We start from the raw sequence: 20,702 nt of genomic DNA, 5'->3' as shown, positions 1-20,702 counted from the left end.
AAAAATAATTTCCTTCAGAAATAAAAAAAATTATTTCTTCGAAGCGTTTTTTTTAATAATTCTGTTTTAAAAAATGAACGGACTTCGTTTTATTTTAATGTTATCTTTATTTTCAATTCAATTAAATCTTTCTATTTTGCTTACATCTTTTTAATTTTTTTTTATTACTTTAAATAAGCACTCTGATATTTATTCTTAACGGTCTAGAAATTTGTTTTTCTAAAAAGAAAATAAATATATATAACTTTTTTCATTATGCCGACCTCTTTTAAATCTAATTTTTAGATTTTTTTTTCCACTGTTACAACGCAATTAATATTGTACAGTATTAAAAGCCGTATCTACTGGCGACTAGGTATTCCATTTTCTATTTTGTGTACACTAGAACGATGCCGAGAAAACTATTAAATCCAAAACACTGTTACTTCCAATTGAGAAGGCTAGTAACTTTTTTTTCTTATTTTTCGATGATTAATTCATCATATAGAAGCTTGTGCATGAGAATATGAAATTTTGTAGAGTATGAAAAATGCCATACCTGACCGGTATTCGAACCTGGGACTCCGAATGAAAGACCGAAATGCTACCGCTTCGCCTGGAGATCGGCGATATAGTAATTTACACGATTTGTTACTGTTTTTTATTGATACTTGAGTAAAACAGAATATTAAAAAGTAATAATATAACTTTTCGTATATTTATACATTGTAAATCAGAAAAATAAATTTTACCAAAACCTTTCTCGTTATTTCGGATCTTCACTACTAAGTAAGTCTAATGATATCTTTTGACTGTCCTGAGAAGTACTATAAAAAAGTTAAAAGTAGAACGGAAAATACATGAATATGTAGATTACACAAAAGTAATCGATTGTTGCCTAGAATGAAATTTAAGGGAGAATGATTAGAAGGAAAAAATACATAAATTTCGCATACGTCATGATTTTTTAAGGAGCTCTCGAGCACTCGATATTTAATACATTTTTTTCAAAATAAAAAGAAAAGACAAATTATGGATCGTAAATAGTTAAGAAAAATATATTGACGAGAAAAAGAAAACGAAATTCACGAGATAGGAAACAAAAAATCAATAAATCTGTTCCAAAAAAAAGAGTAAAGAATTTAACAATTATAACAATCTAGTGTTTAGGTACGATGTTAATCAAATAATGTAGAAATTAAAATTAAATAAAAGTAGCTGATGGCTAAGAAAGCGTTTAATAAAAAGAAACTATTATTATTTAATAAATAGTAGTATTGAGTTAGAGCTGAGGAAGCGACTATAAAGTTTTGTATTGTGTTTGGAGTGTACTTGTTGTACTGGTAGAAAACATAGTCAACACACCAGGTTGGTCTAGTGGTGAACGCGTCTTCCCAAATCAACTGATTTGGAAGTTGAGAGTTGCAACGTTCAAGGCCTAGTAAAGGCCTTGATACCGATTTGAATACTAGATCGTGGATACCTATGTTCTTTGGTGGCTGAGACTGTATAAGACTACATTCATTTACACTCAAACATGTCATCCTCATTCATCCTCTGAAGTAATACCTGAACGGTAATTCCCGGAGGCTATAGAGGAAAAAAGAACAAAAAAGAAAACATAGTCACCGAGAAAAAGGAAGGAAAAGGCATTTGAAATTTTGAAACGTAGCTGATCTGAGAAGATTAAATTTATAGAATGAAAATCTTTCACTCTGTTTCGGTGTAAAAATGAAGTAATGAATAGATTGGACCAAATTAGAAATTAAATCAAAATAATTTTCGTATGAGTTAACGTATAGTCGAGAATTGTGTTATCATAAAAGGAGAAGAGATTAAACAAGTCTGTATTAAAGACTAGATTAAACAACACTGTATAAAATTCCGTTAGCTTATAGAGTTGAAGTAAATAAACTGCACGTACGAATGTTCAGATGGGCGTTTCAAAGCATCTCAAAATTGAAACCAGAAAGAAGAGTGATCATATGAAAAGATCAAGGGTTTTAAAACAACTGGAAGACGTAATATTATAAATTTATAATTGCTTGACTACATGAATACCATATGACTAATTAATTATACGGCGACTGATATGAATAATTATTATTGTCTTATATAGATAAGGTCGCGTTGTGAAACCGCACTGATACAAGAGACGTAACTCAGCAGAAACATGAGGACTCTTCACATGACTCTTCACTCTACAACCTAACTGAATACAGTGTCGACCGTTGATTCACAAACTTTTTCGACCACCGCCAACATTGAGAATATTCTTTCTTTTCTTGTTTAGTCTTCGGGAATTACCGTTTAGATAATTCTTCAGAGGATGAATGAGAATGATATGTATGAGTGTAAATGAAGTGTAGTATTGTACAGTCTCAGTTCGACCATTCCTGAGATGTGTGGTTAATCGGAACCCATCCACCAAAGAACACCGGCATCCACGATCGAGTATTCAAATCGGTGTAAAAATAACTGACTTTACTAGGACTTGAACGCTGGAACTCTTGACTTCCAAATTAGCTGATTTGGAAAGACGCTTTCACCACTACACCAACCCGGTGGGTAACTAACATTGAGAATCAATAATTTTCTAGCACTCCCAACATTATTAAACTTACCATCTGTTAAAAATAATAATTGTTAAATATTATGTTTTAAAAATAATTATTGTTTTTAAACGTGGCATATCCTATTTCTGATTTGAAACTTACATTTTAAATATTTACATTTCCGCATATTTGGAAGTATTTTTATTAAAATATGCTTCCAAAAAAATTACAAATGTTTCTATATAGTTATATGACAACAATAGTAATAGTATAATCAGTACAATAATTAAGTAAGCTTCAATTAAAAAATTACACTTACGTTAAGGTTAAGGATGAAACTGATGTGCTTTAATGATTTTGTTAATATCAGGCTCGAATTTACTTAAAAGCAACCGTAAGTCGTTCCTTTAATTGTTTGCGCTAGTGTAATTGGTATTTAATTTTAGTTTGAAATATCAGGAAGTATAATTTTTGCCTTTTTCTTTAATCAACTATCGACTTCCTAGACCGCCTGAACTCCCGCAATTTTCTGTGGGTCTTCTACCGCCCCTCCTGAAGGTTTCCACACCCACAAGAGGGCTTTATAGCCCGCTTTGAGAATTAATGGTGTAGACGGATCGATGAAGTATAAGAAGAATTATACTAGAAACTTAAAATGAAATGAATAGAACTGAAAAGTTTAGTTTTATATGAAAGAAAATGGAGTCGGTCGAGGTCCAATGGACCGTGTCAGATAACCTAATGATGATATACAAACTAAATTAGAAAAACAAGGTTAAAAAAAAAATTCTATTAAATTCATAGCAGATATTCCAGTGGCTTTTTTGCCTTTAAATGTTGAATTCAAACGTTGTAAAATTTTGTTCTTTTTCGGTGGAAGATTCATCACGCACTTTCCATTAAATATGGTTTACGAGAATCAGTCGAGCGGTCAATTTCTTTTCCTGTAACATGGTGCGGACAGTTTCTTTCCTCTGTAATAATATCGGAATCTTCCCGAAGGTCCTGTTTTATACCGCACGGTAATAGCTTTTCTTCTGATCGATCTGTTTACAATGAAGATACGGTTATTATGCTATTTTAATCTCATTTGTCGCTTGATGTCATGTCAGATATTCCTTTGATAAAAGACAATCTTTACGATTTCCTTTATATTTTAATGAAGAAATTCCTCTCGAATTATTATTTTCAGCCAGGAGTATAAAATCTTCATTCCAAACTGAGGAATTTATGCCGGTAGGTGCATATAATCTAGGTTAAGTAATGAACAATTTCTAACAGAAATAGAAAAGTAAATATTACGTCAAAAGGAATAACTAATTACGACGAAAAAATGCACATTAATCCATCCACATTGGATCCAAATTATTACAGAATGTCAAAAAATTCAATTTGATGAAATCTTGTAATCAAAAAAAGATTTTCGAAATATTTGCTCTAAATATGAGGAAAACGTTTTACCTTATAGTAAAGATGATATGGAATATAAATTTTATATTGTGATTAAGCAGTAAAAATAAATATAATTTGCATATGTTTTTATACGCCTACAATTTAAATAATATTTTCATATCGGTTATTTAAACAAATTCCTGTTTTCTTTCCTGTTCAACAAAAAAGAATCTACTGTTATTATTATTGAAAATATAGCCGAAGATGAACCAGTCTGCACAAAGATCTCACAAAATCGAACAATTTCTTTTATAATCAATAAAAAAGTTACATCATAAGTATCATGACGGGAGAAATTATTTTATTTGAAATGTACGGTTCATCGAATGTGTTATAGGATTTGATATAATAATCCTCCTAACTTTGAAGATCAATCTTCTGACAGTCGCTTGTGTTGAAATCACGCAGGTAACAAATTTAAAATTCAGTTTGCGTAACAATATTTTTTTTTTTCTCGGAAAAGAGAACGAATCTCTTTTGATAAAGCGGAAGTTATCATATTTTCTTCCAATTTATTTCCCGATACCATTAAAAATATTTTTTTATACTTATAAAAAATCGGGGATCAACAGCTATTGTCATTAGCCTTGTAGAAATCGATAGCGGAGAAAAGATGCCATGCCTGACCGGGATTTGAACCCAAGATCTTCCCGCTAAATGCCGAGACGCTACCTACTAGACCACTGAGGTCGTCAAAAAAGAATTATTTAATTAATCTTATTAAAATTTATATTAATTTATCATAAAAATAAAATAAAAAGGCATTCGATCTGTAAATGTATAAAAAAGGAATATAATAATTTTTGCTCGGTAGGAGAGTTTAGAATATAGTTCTAAAAGAATATTCATGACAGTTGAGAATAAATTACGTTAAAGGATGCCCGATATGGAATGCTTGTTATTCTTTGGAATGAGTATGATATTTGTACAAATGACTTTGGTGTCACTTTCACGTACTTATAAACGCCTGAAAAAAAATTATACTTATCTAAAATATAATTAATACTTATATAAAAAAAAAATAATAATATAAACAATTTCACGTCTCTAGTTGAAAAAATAAAGTTTATGTAATTCTATGAATGGGCTTTTTAGTACCTACTTAATCTGTAGATTTAAATTAGAGTGTTAGTATGTTGAAATGATTAAAAGAAAACACTAACATAATAATAATTATTGTTATAATAATAATAATACTTGTATTACATAAATCTTATATCTGTTTGCCCCGTATGCGTTGCTATGCCATTCATCCGATTGCGATGAAACTTTGGTGAGTTGTTGTGCCACGACCGTGAAGGTTTCTGAATTAGTTTGAACCCGCAAATCCGTGGCGAGATATTTTGAAAGTTTGTATTTACGGTCCGATTTGGCTCAAATTGAGAATTTATGTTAGTTATGCGAAAAAAAAAATATTTTTACCAAAAATCGACCCGTTAGATGGCGCTGGGGTCGAGATGTATGGAAAAATTGCATTTGTGGTTTGATTTGGCTAATATTAAGAATACATATTAGTTACGTGAAAAGAAATATTTATGGAAAAACTATACCCAAAACAAACAAGTATACAAATAGACTTCCTTCTTCTCGATTTACGCGCGGGTTTTTGCAAAATGGTCCTCGTTGTTCGGAGAAGGTTTACAGCAATTAAAATCCTGAATCTGACCAGTAGAAAGAAAGTTAGGGGTATTTTGACCCGAATATTGTGTTTAGACAGTGGTTTGAATTAAATCCGATATGTAGTGCTGTTTTGACAATTGGATTTATTTACAATCTGAATTTAATAAAGTGAAAGGCTAAATTTTGTTTGTGAAGTTCCGTAACGTTGAATTTTTTAATGTTTTATCAGACTTTCAATTGTGTTCGTTTAATATATATATATATATATATATATATATACAATCAAATCTAGCAATAATAAACCATTGCCGGGTCTGCTAATTTTAAATAAATATAAAAACATCTAGGCGTAGTAGTAGTGCAAGTGACCCCAAAAAAGTAGTTTATGGGCAGTGTAGTGTGGGGGAGCTGATCAAAGTTGAAAAATATTTTTTTTTTTTTTTTTAAATCATTTTTTTTTTTTTTTTCATATATCATTATTTTTCCCCAATTTCAGAATAAATAATCACGCCGTTCTCAGTCATTCATAGTATTTAACGCCATATCGTGCCTCTGATTACATAATTAATGTTCTGGCCAAATATCAAACGTTGAAACAAGCGAATACAATTCATTTTATCTTTTTATAACATAAACAGTTCGCAGAAAAATCTATAACGAGGCCGAAGTGCAGTTATTACAAGGATAATAACAGTACAAAACTGCTCGAATAACTACAATGGGCTGATGTAATTTTAACATAAATATCAAAAAATTAAAAAACCCGCATTGCTATAATGTAACAGACAAATATGAAAACTATTACTAAAGTCTAAATGTAATAGTCATTATCGCATCAACCCCTAGGTGGGGAATATCTTAAACTAGCAAGCAGGATAAATTTTGTTTATACAATGTTTTATATATGCAGTAATAAGTAAAATGTAAATCGTGGTGTAATGAAGTTCGAAAAACTTGGAGTAGGATAACGATGGACGACAAAATAAAATATTTTTTGTTGGAAATATTTTTACCAGTGGTTACTGATAACTAAAAAAAGTCAGTAAATAAATATATGTGTATACGTTTGCTTGTAAGTGTGTGAACGCGCGCTCTTTCTGTTTTTTATAACTTTTGTCGAGTCAGCTAAATTTACAACAGGACGATATCCCACGAGATGCAATCGAATATCGCAACACCAGGCACAATATAAACAGAACGTAGACTTGAGCTACCCGATAGTTTTATCAATTCTTTTTCTTTACATCTATTCTTTTATTTTCTTCCTAACTTTCAATCAATTTAGAAGCAACAATAAAAACGTAAATGAAAAAGTATTCTCTCTAAAATGAAAAAAACAAGATTATTTGCATTGTACGCTTTACATTTTACATTTACACCGTTTTACTGTTTTATATACGTACATATATTCGTATACATGTAACAGCGCGCTTAAAAGTAGACAGCCAGAGATATTTATTTGCAAATCAACGAATAGAGTTTTACTGCGAGTGTTATGATAATACTAATAAACAGATGATAAATATTCAACGAATAAAATCATATCCACAATAGAAATAAAATTTAATTCTGTAACTAGAAGCCAGTAAAAAATTTTGACCTTTGCAGTTAACATTTCTTGTTTTCTTTCTGTATTAATTTCAACCCGTATCGCTATTAAAAAAAAAATCTGATGTGAACACCACGTGACTTCCTTGTACACCTATTAAATTACATATTCACATTTTTTTTTAATGAAAAGTAAATAACATTTTATTTCATTAATAACTTCTGATATTTTTTCGTACTTTTCTTTATTGTTATTATTGAATTATTATTTACTGTAAATTTTTTTTACAATCAGAGGTTAATAACTATTAATAAATCAATATATTTAAATTTAAAAAAAAGAAGTTAAATAAAAAAGTAGATGAAGTCTCTGATACGAACCGATGTGCCTTCCCCTTGTAAGATCCATATATTTCATTAATTAAAATTTTATTTGGCTATAACTCTGAAACCGATGAAAATAAGTGCCATTTATGATACATCGTTGAAAAGATCTCATTGACGGCTTATTACTGCTGTTAAGAAAAAGCCCAAAATCAAAATTTTCTGGAATTTGGACATCTTTGGATACTTTTGGTCCAGCCGATTGCAGTCAAAAGGAGAAATGCACAAATAGATGTTACAACAGGCCTAAATCCAAAATTTCAACATCCTACAGCCATTCGTTTTTGAGTTACGTGAGATACATACATACGTACAAACGTCACGCCGAAACTAATCAAAATGGATTCAGGGATGGTCTAAATGGATATTTCCGTTGAAATCTGATAACCGAAATTTTTCGCAATCATAATACTTCTTTACTTCATACAAGGAAGTAAAAATGATAGAATGTGAGAGAAGTTTACTGTCACAAGTGCATACATTACGTACATAATTCGAGCTCTCCGTAAAGTTATACAAGGAAGTTTATTCGATTTTTTTTTCGGTGATCCAAAGATTTTAAGGGAATCCTTATGTTCATCCAAACATGTAAAAGTATTTTTAAATTATTAAAGTAATAAAAAATTATTCAAGGTTAATATAAAATAACGGTTTAGGTATTAAAAACTAAAATTCGTAGTGAACAGAAAAATAGTGTAGTTTATTAAATACATTCATTTTTTTTATGAATAAGAGGAAGAAGATTTATTTTTTGTTGTAGGAAATAGCCATTTTTTTCGTTATAGGCTGTTTATTGCAGCTAGATTTTCACCGTCTTTTCACTGGTTTTACGATGACTTCCCTTCCTGTACGGAACATTAGTTCTATTTTGTATAAGTTTTCAAAAGACGTAGACAGTGTAGTTTTTAGTGAGGCATTTTTAAGGTTTTGAAGGCTAATTCGTTTAAACGTATGCGCATTTAGTACAAAAAAATATCTGATAGGAACAAACGATGTTTTTTTTCTTCAATCATTTGGTTGGTTTAATTCAGCTCTTAAAGATTCCGTATCTAGTACTAGTCGTTTCATTTCAGTATACCCTCTACATCCTACATCCCTAACAATTTCTTTTACATATTCCAAACGTGGCCTGCTTACACAATTTTTCCCTTCTACCTGTCCTTCCAATATTAAAGCGACTATTCCAGGATGCCTTAGTATGTGGCCTATAAGTCTGTCTCTTCTTTTAACTATATTTTTCCAAATGCTTCTTTCTTCATCTATTTGCCGCAATACCTCTTCATTTGTCATTTTATCCACCCGTCTGATTTTTAACATTCTCCTATAGCACCGCATTTCAAAAGCTTCTAATGTTTTCTTCTCAGATATTTCGATCGTCCACGTTTCACTTCCATATAAAGCGACACTCCAAACATACACTTTCAAAAATCTTTTCTTGACATTTAAATTAATTTTTGATGTAAACAAATTATATTTCTTACTGAAGGCTCGTTTCGCTTGTGCTATTCGGCATTTTATATCGCTCCTGCTTCGTCCATCTTTAGTAATCCTACTTCCCAAATAAAAAAATTCTTCTACCCCTATAATCTTTACTTCTCCTATTTTCACATTCAATGAAAATCTTCGTTATTTCTACTACATTTCATTAGTTTCATTTTGTTCTTGTTTATTTTAATGCAATAGTTCTTGCGTAGGACTTCATTCATGCCGTTTATTGTTTCTTCTAAATCCTATTTACTTTCAGCTAGAATTACTATATCATCAGCAAATTGTAGAAGCTTTATCTTTTCACCTTGTACTGTTACTCCGAATCTAAATTGTCCTTTAACATCATTAACTGATAGCTCCATGTAAAGATTAAAAAGTAACGGAGATAGGGAACATCCTTGTTGGACTCCCTTTCTTATTACGGCTTCTTTCTTATATTCTTCAATTGTTACTGTTGCTGTTTTGTTCCTGTAAATGTTAGTAATTGTTCTTCTATCTCTGTATTTGAACCCTATTTTTTTTAAAATGCTGAACATTTTATTCCAGTCTACGTTATCGAATGCCTTTCTAGGTCTATAAATGCCAGGTATGTCGGTTTGTTTTTCTTTAATCTTTCTTCTATTAATCTGAGGCCTAAAATTGCTTCCCTTGTCCCTATACTTTTCCTGAAACCAAATTGGTTTTCTCCTAACACTTCTTTCAATCTCCTCTCAATTCTTCTGTATAGAATTCTAGTTATGATTTTTGATGCATGTTTAGTTAAACTTATTGTTCTGTATTCTTCGCATTTATCTGCTCCTGCTTTCTTTGGTATCATGACTATAACACCTTTTTTGAAGTCTGACGGAACTTCCCCTTTTTCATAAATATTACACACCAGTTTGTATATTTTTTAATCAGAAAAAATAGCTAATACATCGTTTCACCTAATACTCTGGAATCATACTGTAATATTTTATAAAAACAGTAAACTGCTAGACCGAAACAACGTCACATAAAATAGAAGAGAAGCAACAAAATGTTGAAATAAAATTTCCTACGCTCGATCAGTTAGAAAAGAGTACTGATTAAATAATGGTAATACAGCTCCTGCGTGATAGTGAATGTATTATTTTGATCTTAATGTGGTATTACTAAAAGAAAATTTCCTTTTAAGTCCCTAACAGATCTGTTTATTTTCCAAATACTGTGGCAATCGATCTTATTGGATTGCACTCGAGGATCTATCTGTAACCGGCTGTAAATTGTAAAGGAGAAGTAATATTCTAAGAAAGAAAATCAAATAACGTTATAGGCAATATACTAATAAATATTGGGGGTAGTCGGGTACACCTGGAACTCTGCCCTATTCGATGGGTGATAAATTATTTTGAGTAAAAACAGATACAAAACTTAAAATATGTTTTTTAAAAGACCTGAAGGAAATTATTTTACTTATTGTAATATATTTGTAATGTCTTACATCATCTTTTGTTTGTAATTGTACTGTCTTAATAAAAAAATTTATCTTTTTAGTAATAAAAATTATTACATTTAATTTTTGTTATTTTTTTTATTATAGGTTTACTCTGATGAATGCTGTTCTAGTTACAAAACCACAAGATCTGTTACAACTAGTAAACTCTGAATCGAGAGTAATGCTTTTATATTCAACAAGAGAGGAAGCGATACACATTTTAAATTCTGCTAGAGAATACAAAATCACTGGGGAAAATTACGTATGGGTTGTAACACAAAGCGTCATCGAAGATCAACAGGCGCCGTATCAATTCCCCGTCGGTATGCTGGGTGAGTAGTAATTTTAGTTGTTAAATTTATATATATATATATATATATATATATATATATATATATATATATATATATATATATCTTTTTATTTATGTAAGCTATGTTAATTTTATGCCCAATATTACTTTTTTTACAGCCATATAAATCCAGTTGAAAATTGAATTTCATTTATTGTTTCCGTTTTAATTATTACAAAGCTATAAACTAAGGTAACAACATATTATACACATATTTAGGGGTAATATTTTAAGACAATTTAATTAAGGCGTAGTATTTACTTTTTGTAAATACTACGACTGTTTCATTGTAAAAAAAAAATATTCTGAAAACTTTATAAATATTTTTTATTTCTCTGAAACTACATACTTTATATACTACTTTTCTATATAATCGCCACATGAATTAAGACGTTTATCGTAGCGATACACCGGCTTCAATATACCCTCCCTTATTCTTTTGCCGCCATTTCATTTAGATACTGATAAGCAGCATTTTTAAATTCATCGTCGCCTGCGAATTGCTCACCACTCAAAAATTCTTTCAAATTCCCAAACAAATGGTAATCAGAAGTAGCTAACTCCGATTTATGAGGTGGGTGATCGTAAATTCCCCATCCGAATGTTCTTACTAAATCACGTGTCGGACCCGCAACATGTGGTCGTGCATTATCGAGCGGCAAGACGACGTCATTGTGCAGTAGGAGCCGCCCACGTCGCCGATTTTGAATGGCGCCCAGTAACTTACGTACAGTTTTGTTTTTGTAGTAGCCTCTTGCATTTATAGTCGTTCCATGTGGCATGAAATCAATCAGCAGTATCCCAAACAGATCTCAAAAGACTGTGGAATTCGGTTTGCGTCCAAATGGCTGTAGCTTGACCTTTGTCGATCTGGTTGGTGATTGAGGATGACACCGTTTTCGGACCGTTTCTTTCATTCATTACATTATCACCGTATAAAGCAACCAACTACGTATGAATTTCACCCGGTTTAACGTTTTGATGGTTTATAAAACGTACGACTCCACGTATTTCACAGTCGGCGGCAACATCGAATTAACTATTCATTTGATAACACAATAACTTACACGTAATCAAAGATAATACAACGAAACAACTTACAGACAAAAATGCAGTATATATATATATATTACTAGCGTGGCCATTAAGGATACAGGTTCACCAACCTTAAGGAGAAAAATTTCCCAGCGGTCTTTTCTTTAGAGATATATCTCGTAGTTATTTCTACCTAAATAACTAATTTCTAAGAGGGTTTTGCATTTTACACCAGGAATGAAATACGTTTAAAAGAATAGAGTAATGCAATTGTTTTTATTTATACCATTACCTTTCTAGCGAATGTTGTCGATTTCCGATAATTTTATTTTATATAAGTTGCAAACATCTAAATTAACAAGTTTTTATAGTCTCATTTCATTTTGTGTTTTGTTTCTATTGCTAATAATTACATGTAATTAATCTTGTTTTAAGATTTAATACGTAGTATATCAGCAACATGTTTTAAGGATTTAGTGTTGAATTTTTCTTTTTTTTTTACTTTCCCGATTAGCGCTTTAGCAGAGCTATAGCTCTAGAAGGGAAAGTATTGTAATCGGTCCAATCTGGGCTTATGCGATTTTCACCGAATCTTTACGTTTTGCCATCTAAGGGACCTCAAAAAAACCGGGTGGAAATGTTCGCATGTATTTGCGTGTGTTCGGTGTTGCCTTTTAAATCACCTTATATCTTCAGAACTACTCTACCGATTTTAACCAAACTTGGTGAGATTACTTCTATATATGGGTGTCATTAAATTTTTCAACTTAAAAGATCAACGGAGTCGGGTTGTAGAGCAAGGTCATCCTCAGTATCTCGAGATTTCGCGTAATTAAGGTCTTATATTTCTTGGCACGTTTGTTAACAATTAAAAAATCATAATATTTATAAAAGAATTTTTTTGTAAAATCGCACTCTCACCCATAAAAATTTCTGTAAATAAACTAGCGGCTAAGTGGGTATACTGCGTCAATAGTTCCCTCTCTCACAACAAGGAGCAATGACGTACCGCAGCTATAGTCGTCTTTTTTCTTTTTCTGTTTAGCCTCCGGAACCACCGTAATGTATTACTTCAGAGGATGAATGAGAATGTAATGTATGAATGTAATTGAAGTGTAGTCTTGTACAGTCTCGGGTTGACCATTCCTGAGATGTGTGGTTAATTGAAATCCAACCACAAAGAACACCGGTATCTACGATCTAGTATTCAAATCCGTATAAAAGTAATTGACTTTGCTATGTAGTCGACCGCTGTGTTGTGACGTCACAGGTTAGCGGTAAAATTAAATACACGATAAATATTTAAGTGTAAAAAAGTATTTAAAGAGGCCGCTAGTAGCATCGCGAACGAAATTCTGTGCACGCATTAGTTAGTTTTTGCGCGTGCACGCTTTAGTTAGAATCATTGCAATAAATAAATAAAAAATAATATATTTAAATAAAATGATAAACATTTTAAATTGAATTGTGTGCGTATGTATGTGTTAACCGTGCATCATTAAAAAGCCGCGAGACAGGAAAGTCCTACAACTGTGTTGTCAACTTTTTATAAATACAATTTAAGAGTAAAAATTTCGATTAAATTTAAAAATTAAGTTTATTTAATTTGTGTACTACAGTAACAAGATTTCAGCTTAAAAAAAATTCGTGAAAATTGCTTTTCTCAATCTCTTCTTCAATACTTCTTGATTCTTATTTATCTGTGCATGTTTTTGAAATTATTAATTTGTCGAGTGTCAATTTGTAATTGACGTTGTGGAAAAAACCGGTGTAAAATAGAATTTTCTTTAATATAAATTTAGATTAAAATATTAACTTATGATAGTAGAAAATATTTCATGTACATTTTTTTTCATTAATGTTTATGCTTTGTATATTCATCTGATTTTATATTAATCGATATAGAATGTGTTAAAAATACATAGCCCGCTAAACTTTTCATTTTTATAAGATTCATGGATAAACATCTGTTTTCAACATTTTTCTTATCTAATTACTTTAAATTTCTCCCAATATCGATTTTGTAATTTCTTTTAATCAAGAAAACAATGATTTCCTTAATACAGAAATCTGATAATAGTTTTGATATAAAAATAAGTTAGGCTAACATTTTATTGTATCTTAATCTTACCCCCAGATTTAAATCACTTTAAAGATAGTTTTAAATACCGTTTGTATCTATTCAACAATTCTTTTGCGATTCTCATATAATAAGTAATAGATTTCACAAATTAATAATAATAATTATAATAATGATAATCACCATATAAATGGAAAAGCGACGTTAAGTTGACTCGCTGTGAACAAGTAGCTGTGACCAGACTTAGAATCGGTCACACGCGATTAACAAATTCATATTTGTTAACCGACGAAGAGAGACCAATGTGCGGTGTTTGTAATAAAACACTTACAATTAAGCATCTAATAGAAGAGTGTACAATATATGAGGACCTCAGAAAGAGATTCCGGTTAAGAAATGATTGCTGCTGATCTGGTTAATGGAAATGAAGAAAAGATAGTTGCTTATTTACACGCCAGTGGACTTCCTAGAAGTCTGTAAAAGTGACAAAATTTAAAGCTGTGTTAAAGAGACTCTAAGAGGTAGTTTCATATATATATGGGAGTCTCGAAGCGTGGCACTTATAGTGACGGGAGGTAGCCCTCTTGCCTAGGCCACCCTGGCTCGTCTGCATTCGAAAGCAGTGAGTCGGGGTGTGTCCAATGATGGCATGGGGGACCCTGAAGGGTGGACTGAGGGCGCGAGACTATGGGTGGGCGCAATGCATGCCTGTAGCCTGTTTATATGGGGAATCAACTGCCACTGCATCCTGGCGCGACTAAATACTGCTTAACGGCGGTTCTGGTCGCCCCGAGGGTGCTAAATTAACAAATAAACGGGACAGGTAGAAGAAAATAAATGGTATGGTATTGACTTATATTTTTACTTTTATGTCCTTTGAGAATTTTATCTCAAATTTTAATATCGGGGCCATTTACACACCATAAGTGTTGTTTTGTCTTGTTGTTGTTGTTGTGTTTTAATGTTTCTGTCTAGTTTGTGCTTTTAAATAAAATGTAAGGGCCCTTTACACCCTTACGTATGACGATCCTGATGGTGATACTAATTTCTTTCTAAGAATGTGACGAGGGCTATGACCTTAGTAGTCGATGCCCGTAAAAATACAAAAAAAGAATAATGATAATGATAATGATAATAATAATAATCTTTATAATAAATAATTAAAATATAAAACTCACTTACCAACAAATCTTTTTATGCGATAAAGCGCTTTCAAAAACCCTTTTTTTCCATCTTCAGGAATTATTTTTTATATATTATTCTTAAAAAAACTAAAACTTTGTCGTCATAAGTACAATTGTAATGTAAAGTGTGTAAAATATATAACAGTGGTCATTTGTTTAAAATTGTGTCGAATTAACGTTCTGTCATTATGAACGTCTCCACCGTTTTTATTAATTTTAAACACATGACGACCACTGTTAGATATCTTATACACTTTACATAAAATCGCATAAAAAGATTTGTTGGTAAGTGGGTTTTATATTTTAATTATTTATTATGTAGTCATACCAACGGGCCAAGTTTGATAAAATTATACTAATCTTTATTCCCCAAACCCACCGGGTTGTTCGAGTGGTGAACGTGTCTTCCCAAATCAGCTGAATCGAGAGTTCCAGCGTTCAAGTCCTAGTAAAGCCAGTTATTTTTACATGGATTTGAATGCTAGGTCGTGGATACCGGTGTTCTTTGGTGGTTGGTTTTCAATTAACCACACATCTCAGGATTGGTCGAACTGAGAATGTACAAGACTACACTTCATTTACACTCATACATATCATACTTTGAAGTATTATCTAAACGGTAGTTACCGGAGGCTAAACAGGAAAAAAAATAAATAAAATCTTTATTCCCCAAAATATAAACAGATTACAAACGAAAAAAAATTATTTACAGTTATAAATTCTTAAAATATAAAGTTAATAAACGTACAAGCAAACAGTAACATAAAATAGATGTAAAACAATAATGTATTTTGTATTTTATAATCTTGTTGAACTAGGTACCTCCTAGAGTAATAAATTTATTGAAGTTTATTACCCATTATTTTGCAACGAGTAAAATAATTAACTAATCATTTATTTGAAGATGGTCAAGTGTGGATTTCCAAGCGGATTACAAAATTAATTACACGAAACAAGTTTTGCAGTACTATATATATGTAGATTAAATAACTGAGAACCATAAATGGAATACAAGAATACAGTAATAAAATTGAAAATCGAATTAATCCTGGATAAAATTGAAAGAAAAATAATGATAATAAAAATATGAAACTTTCAGAGTCGAAAGCCAATTAATTAAAAAATCTAATCTACATCTTAAGTTGACAACAACCAATCGTAAATTAATAGTGAAAAACTTTTAGAGTCTTCTATGAATTTAAACTCTCTTGTTAAGCGATTAAATTTTTTTGGATCTAAGTATGAAAAAAAGTGTTTAAATAACTCAATTCTTGGTCTATCCGCTTGCCGCAAAGGCCTCGTAACCAAAGTACCAATGATAATATCCTGTTTAATGCCTTCATAATACTTCATTATTATTCTATAGAAATACATACAACGCAGTGGCAAGATGTTAAGGCCTTTGAATAATGGGAAGGATTCATGTCGTCTACTTTTATCTAATATTATACGTACTACATGCTTCTGAGCAATATCAACAGTTCTAAAAACATTGCCGTAGACTCCACCCCAACATATCACCCCGTACTTTAACCTTGACTCTGCAAAAGCATAATATAGCGATTCCAGAATTGGGACAGGATAAAACACCTAATTACTTTTTTAGATAAGTTTGCTTCATTTTGTTAAAAAAGAAAAAATCTGATGCGGACACCATGTAATTTCCTTGTATGTCTATTAAATTACATACATGCATATTTTTTTTTATTAAAAGTACATAAAATTTTATTTCATTAATATCTACTTATATATTTTTATTTTTTATTATTATTATTGAATTATTATTTATGATATTATTTTTTTTAACAATCATAGATTAATAAGTATTAATAAATCAATACATTTAAATTAAAAAAAAAAAAAAAGATGAATTCTAATTGAACTGATGTTCCTTCCCCTTGTAAGACCCAAATGTTTCTTTAATTAAAATTTAATTAGGCTATAACTCTGGAACCAATAAAAATAAGTAACACTTATGATATACATATTTGAAAAGCACTCAATGGAAACTTATTACTACTGCAGTTAAGAAAAAGTACGAAATCCAACTTTTTTTGGATTTTGGGCATTTTTGAACACTTTTGGTTAGTGGATTGCAATCAAAAGAGGAGGTGCATAACTAGATGTACAACAGTTTTAAATCCAAAATTTCAACATCCTACGGCTAATTGTTAGTCAAAATGGATCCAGGAGTGATCGAAATGAATATTTCCGTTGAAATTTGAAAACCGAAATTTTTCATGATCATAATACTTCGTACAAGGTAGGAAAAATCTACATGTTTTTTAAAGTTTCTTTAAATTATTATAAAAATCGTAATTAATGGAATATTTTATTAAAATGCGAGCCCGGCAAGGAAATATTGAAAAAATAATTTTCAAAAGATGCACGTAAATTCCTTTTGATACTTAGAATAATTTTCTTTTGAAGTTATTAATTTTGTTCACTTTAAATTTTACTCGTAGAAATATTTTTCTAAGATTCGTCTCTAGCTTAATGTAAAATTTAAAATAATTCCAAGAGTTTATCTACCAATTTGAATACATTTTTTTTTTTTAATTCACAAGTAACTTGCTACCTTCTTTAATTTTTTTCTTCATCCTACTTTTTGTATAAAATTTACTCAAAGTTAATAAATGAAAAAAAAATAATTTCACCAATCGCACCACAGTAAAGTTACCGATAGAAAACTTTGAAGTTTTCTGAACAAAAGTTTTATTACATTTCTTAATATACACTTGTAATAATTTCTTTAAATTTAATTTTTCCTACGCTGAAAATTTACAGTCTGTTTTTCTTTGAACGCAGACACTCTCTTATTTTAAAATGAAAAAAATGCATTCTTTTTCAAAATATTACAAAATTCGGGAAGTATTATAATTTTATTTGGTTATATAAATTGTGTAGTTTTATTTCAATGAATTATTCGTAATATATATTTATATCTACATAATGTGTACGATGAAACGGTTGTGTCTTTACCTTTTACCATAAAGTACGGGGTTGAATCTTGGCCGAGCATGACATTACAAAATTCGCTATCATCCTGTCTACTAACTCTGTCTATGTGAATAAATAAATGTTAATAATATTAAAAATAATAATAACATTGCACTATAAAATAATTAATGTATTAGGTTCTAGATACTTGTGTGCTATTTTTTTGGAAGAGTATTTATTGTATGTATGTATACATATATAATTAAAAGTTTTAGAAGAAATTTATATTTATCTAAAAACCCAACGCTCACTCTCTCTTTTACGATATATATATTATGCATATACTGACCTTTTCGGGATAAAGGCATTGTTTGTTTTAGAGAACCGTTATTTTTGTCATGATCGCAAATGTAGAGACCTTTTATAAAAATAGTTTGAAATTATAAAACATTCATCGTTTTATTATTAAATACCATGGGGAGAGGAATGGTGTGCAAAAGTAGATATACAGTTGTAGAGTTCTACTAGAGTTTTCTTTATTAGAAGTTGTAATGTTTTATACATAATGCGTTATTTATTATGAAACAAAACAGTACCTTTAGGAGAACACGATCATAATTAAGTATATTCTGTGAGGTGTTCAAATCGCCGGCCTTCAGCATTTACATATTCTTGCAGTCTAGTTTCTACATTCAAGCACACTTTAGCACATCCATTCCAACCCCTTAGGGGAAGATACCCGCCTTGTAACGCTTCCGGTCGCAACAACCCCCCCCCCCCCGTTTCTAGCCCTCATCAGCTTCAACGGGATTCGTCTTTCGCCCTGTACCTTTTTACATTATCATAGTAATAAACAAGAACAAAACAAAAGTAATGAAATATAGTAGAAATAACAAAGATGGACCACTGAATGTGAAAATAGGAGGAGAAAAGATTATGGAGGTAGAAGAATTTTGTTATTTGGGATGTAGAATTACTAAAGATGGACGAAGCAGGAGCGATATAAAATGCCGATTAGCACAAGCGAAACGAGTCTTCAGTAAGAAATATAATTTGATTACATCAAAAATTAATTTAAATGTCAGGAAAAGATTTTTGAAAGTGTATGTTTGGTGTGTCGCTTTATATGGAAGTGAAACTTGGACGATCGGAGTATCTGAAAAGAAAAGATTAGAAGCTTTTGAAATGCGGTGCTATAGGAGAATGTTAAAAATCAGATGGGTGGATAAAGTGACAAATGAAGAGGTATTGCGACAAATAGATGAAGAAAGAAGCGTTTGGAAAAATATAGTTAAAAGAAGAGACAGACTTATAGGCCACATACTAAGGCATCCTGGAATAGTCGCTTTAATATTGGAAGGACAGGTAGAAGGAAAAAATTGTGTAGGCAGGCCACGTTTGGAATATGTAAAACAAATTGTTAGGGATGTAGGATGTAGAGAGTGTACTGAAATGAAACGACTAGCACTAGATAGGGAATCTTGGAGAGCTGCATCTAACCAGTCAAATGACTAAAGACAAAAAAAAAAAAAGTAATAATCCAAGCCACGTTGGGATGCCACTGATATAAATGCCTCGATAGACAATTATATCAATGATTTATAAACTCACTCGGCTTTTGCCTTCGCTGCAGGCCACAACCGGACATCTTGAATGTCCTACATCGTTATCCTCTGAACTAGCTAACTGAGTTTGCGGAAGCACGAACCCCGTGCTTAGTTCTAATTTAATAGAGCCAATTTGTGTGTAAATATCGCATAATAATCGAGGCAATAGAATAATAACATACCACCAAAAATGTTATTCGCAACATCGAAATTTATTCTTAGTTTCCTTAGTGAACACACCTTCAATTAATACCCCTGACTTGGGCACACTGTAGCACAAAGGTTTTTATCATTTTTGATTTCTTGGTAGGCGTCTGTTATGAAGTTTTCTCTTGCGTAATAAACGCAGTTATGCCTACTAACAGCGCCTGAAAGTTTAAAAATTTCTTCGTCGGACCATGACACTTTGCGAATGATGCCATTCTCTTGACTTCCTTCATTCAACTATATCTCGCAGAATTGTAGTCGTCGACTTGGATCATCTTCTAATAATCTATGAAGTAAACTTGACCGATACATTTTCAAACCCTGCATTAGACGCCCAAAGATCTTTGTAGAACGACTAACTAACGAAAAGCTTTCATCTTTGATTTTTTTTGGATAAATGCCTGGGCAACTAACATTTCATTGTCCTGAGTAGTAACACTGACCGGTCGACCACTCTTTGGCACATTACAGATGGAGTCAGTCGCATCAGATTTACTGCGTAATCTGTAAATCGTTAGTCAACTTCGTGGAGGTGTATCAAATTCTGTAACCCATTTTCGAAGAACATTTCTGTATTCACATTCTTCCAGTATTGTTTTTATTATCCACATTTGTCGGTTATGGTTAAATTACCAACCATGATTATCTGAAAAATACTAATATGTAAGTAATTAACTAATTAATCGTTAAGTAACAAATAATAAATCTAGTAATATCTATTATAACTGTGTACCTACTTTTGCATCCCTCTAGGAGTAATCTCGCAGAATGCAAGAAGTAACGTAATGCGTAAAATAATGTAATGTAATACGTAT

The 20,702-nt window shown here is 31.2% G+C and overlaps 1 protein-coding gene across 1 annotated transcript in view; it reads left to right on the top strand.

The window, feature by feature from the left end:
* Nmdar2 (glutamate ionotropic receptor NMDA type subunit 2) overlaps positions 1 to 20,702 on the top strand; it is a 694,511-nt gene that overhangs the window by 157,268 nt on the left and 516,541 nt on the right. Inside the window, exon 3 of the mRNA XM_075369831.1 lies at positions 10,588 to 10,814. Coding sequence (XP_075225946.1) covers positions 10,588 to 10,814 — 227 coding nt within the window. The remainder of the gene's footprint in view (positions 1 to 10,587; positions 10,815 to 20,702) is intronic.

This window comes from Lycorma delicatula, chromosome 6 (genome assembly GCF_047948215.1).
Source record: "Lycorma delicatula isolate Av1 chromosome 6, ASM4794821v1, whole genome shotgun sequence".
NCBI classification, from domain to species: Eukaryota; Metazoa; Arthropoda; class Insecta; order Hemiptera; family Fulgoridae; genus Lycorma; species Lycorma delicatula.
Note: the sequence above shows the minus strand (reverse complement) of the source record. Positions and strands in the feature narration are given on the sequence as shown.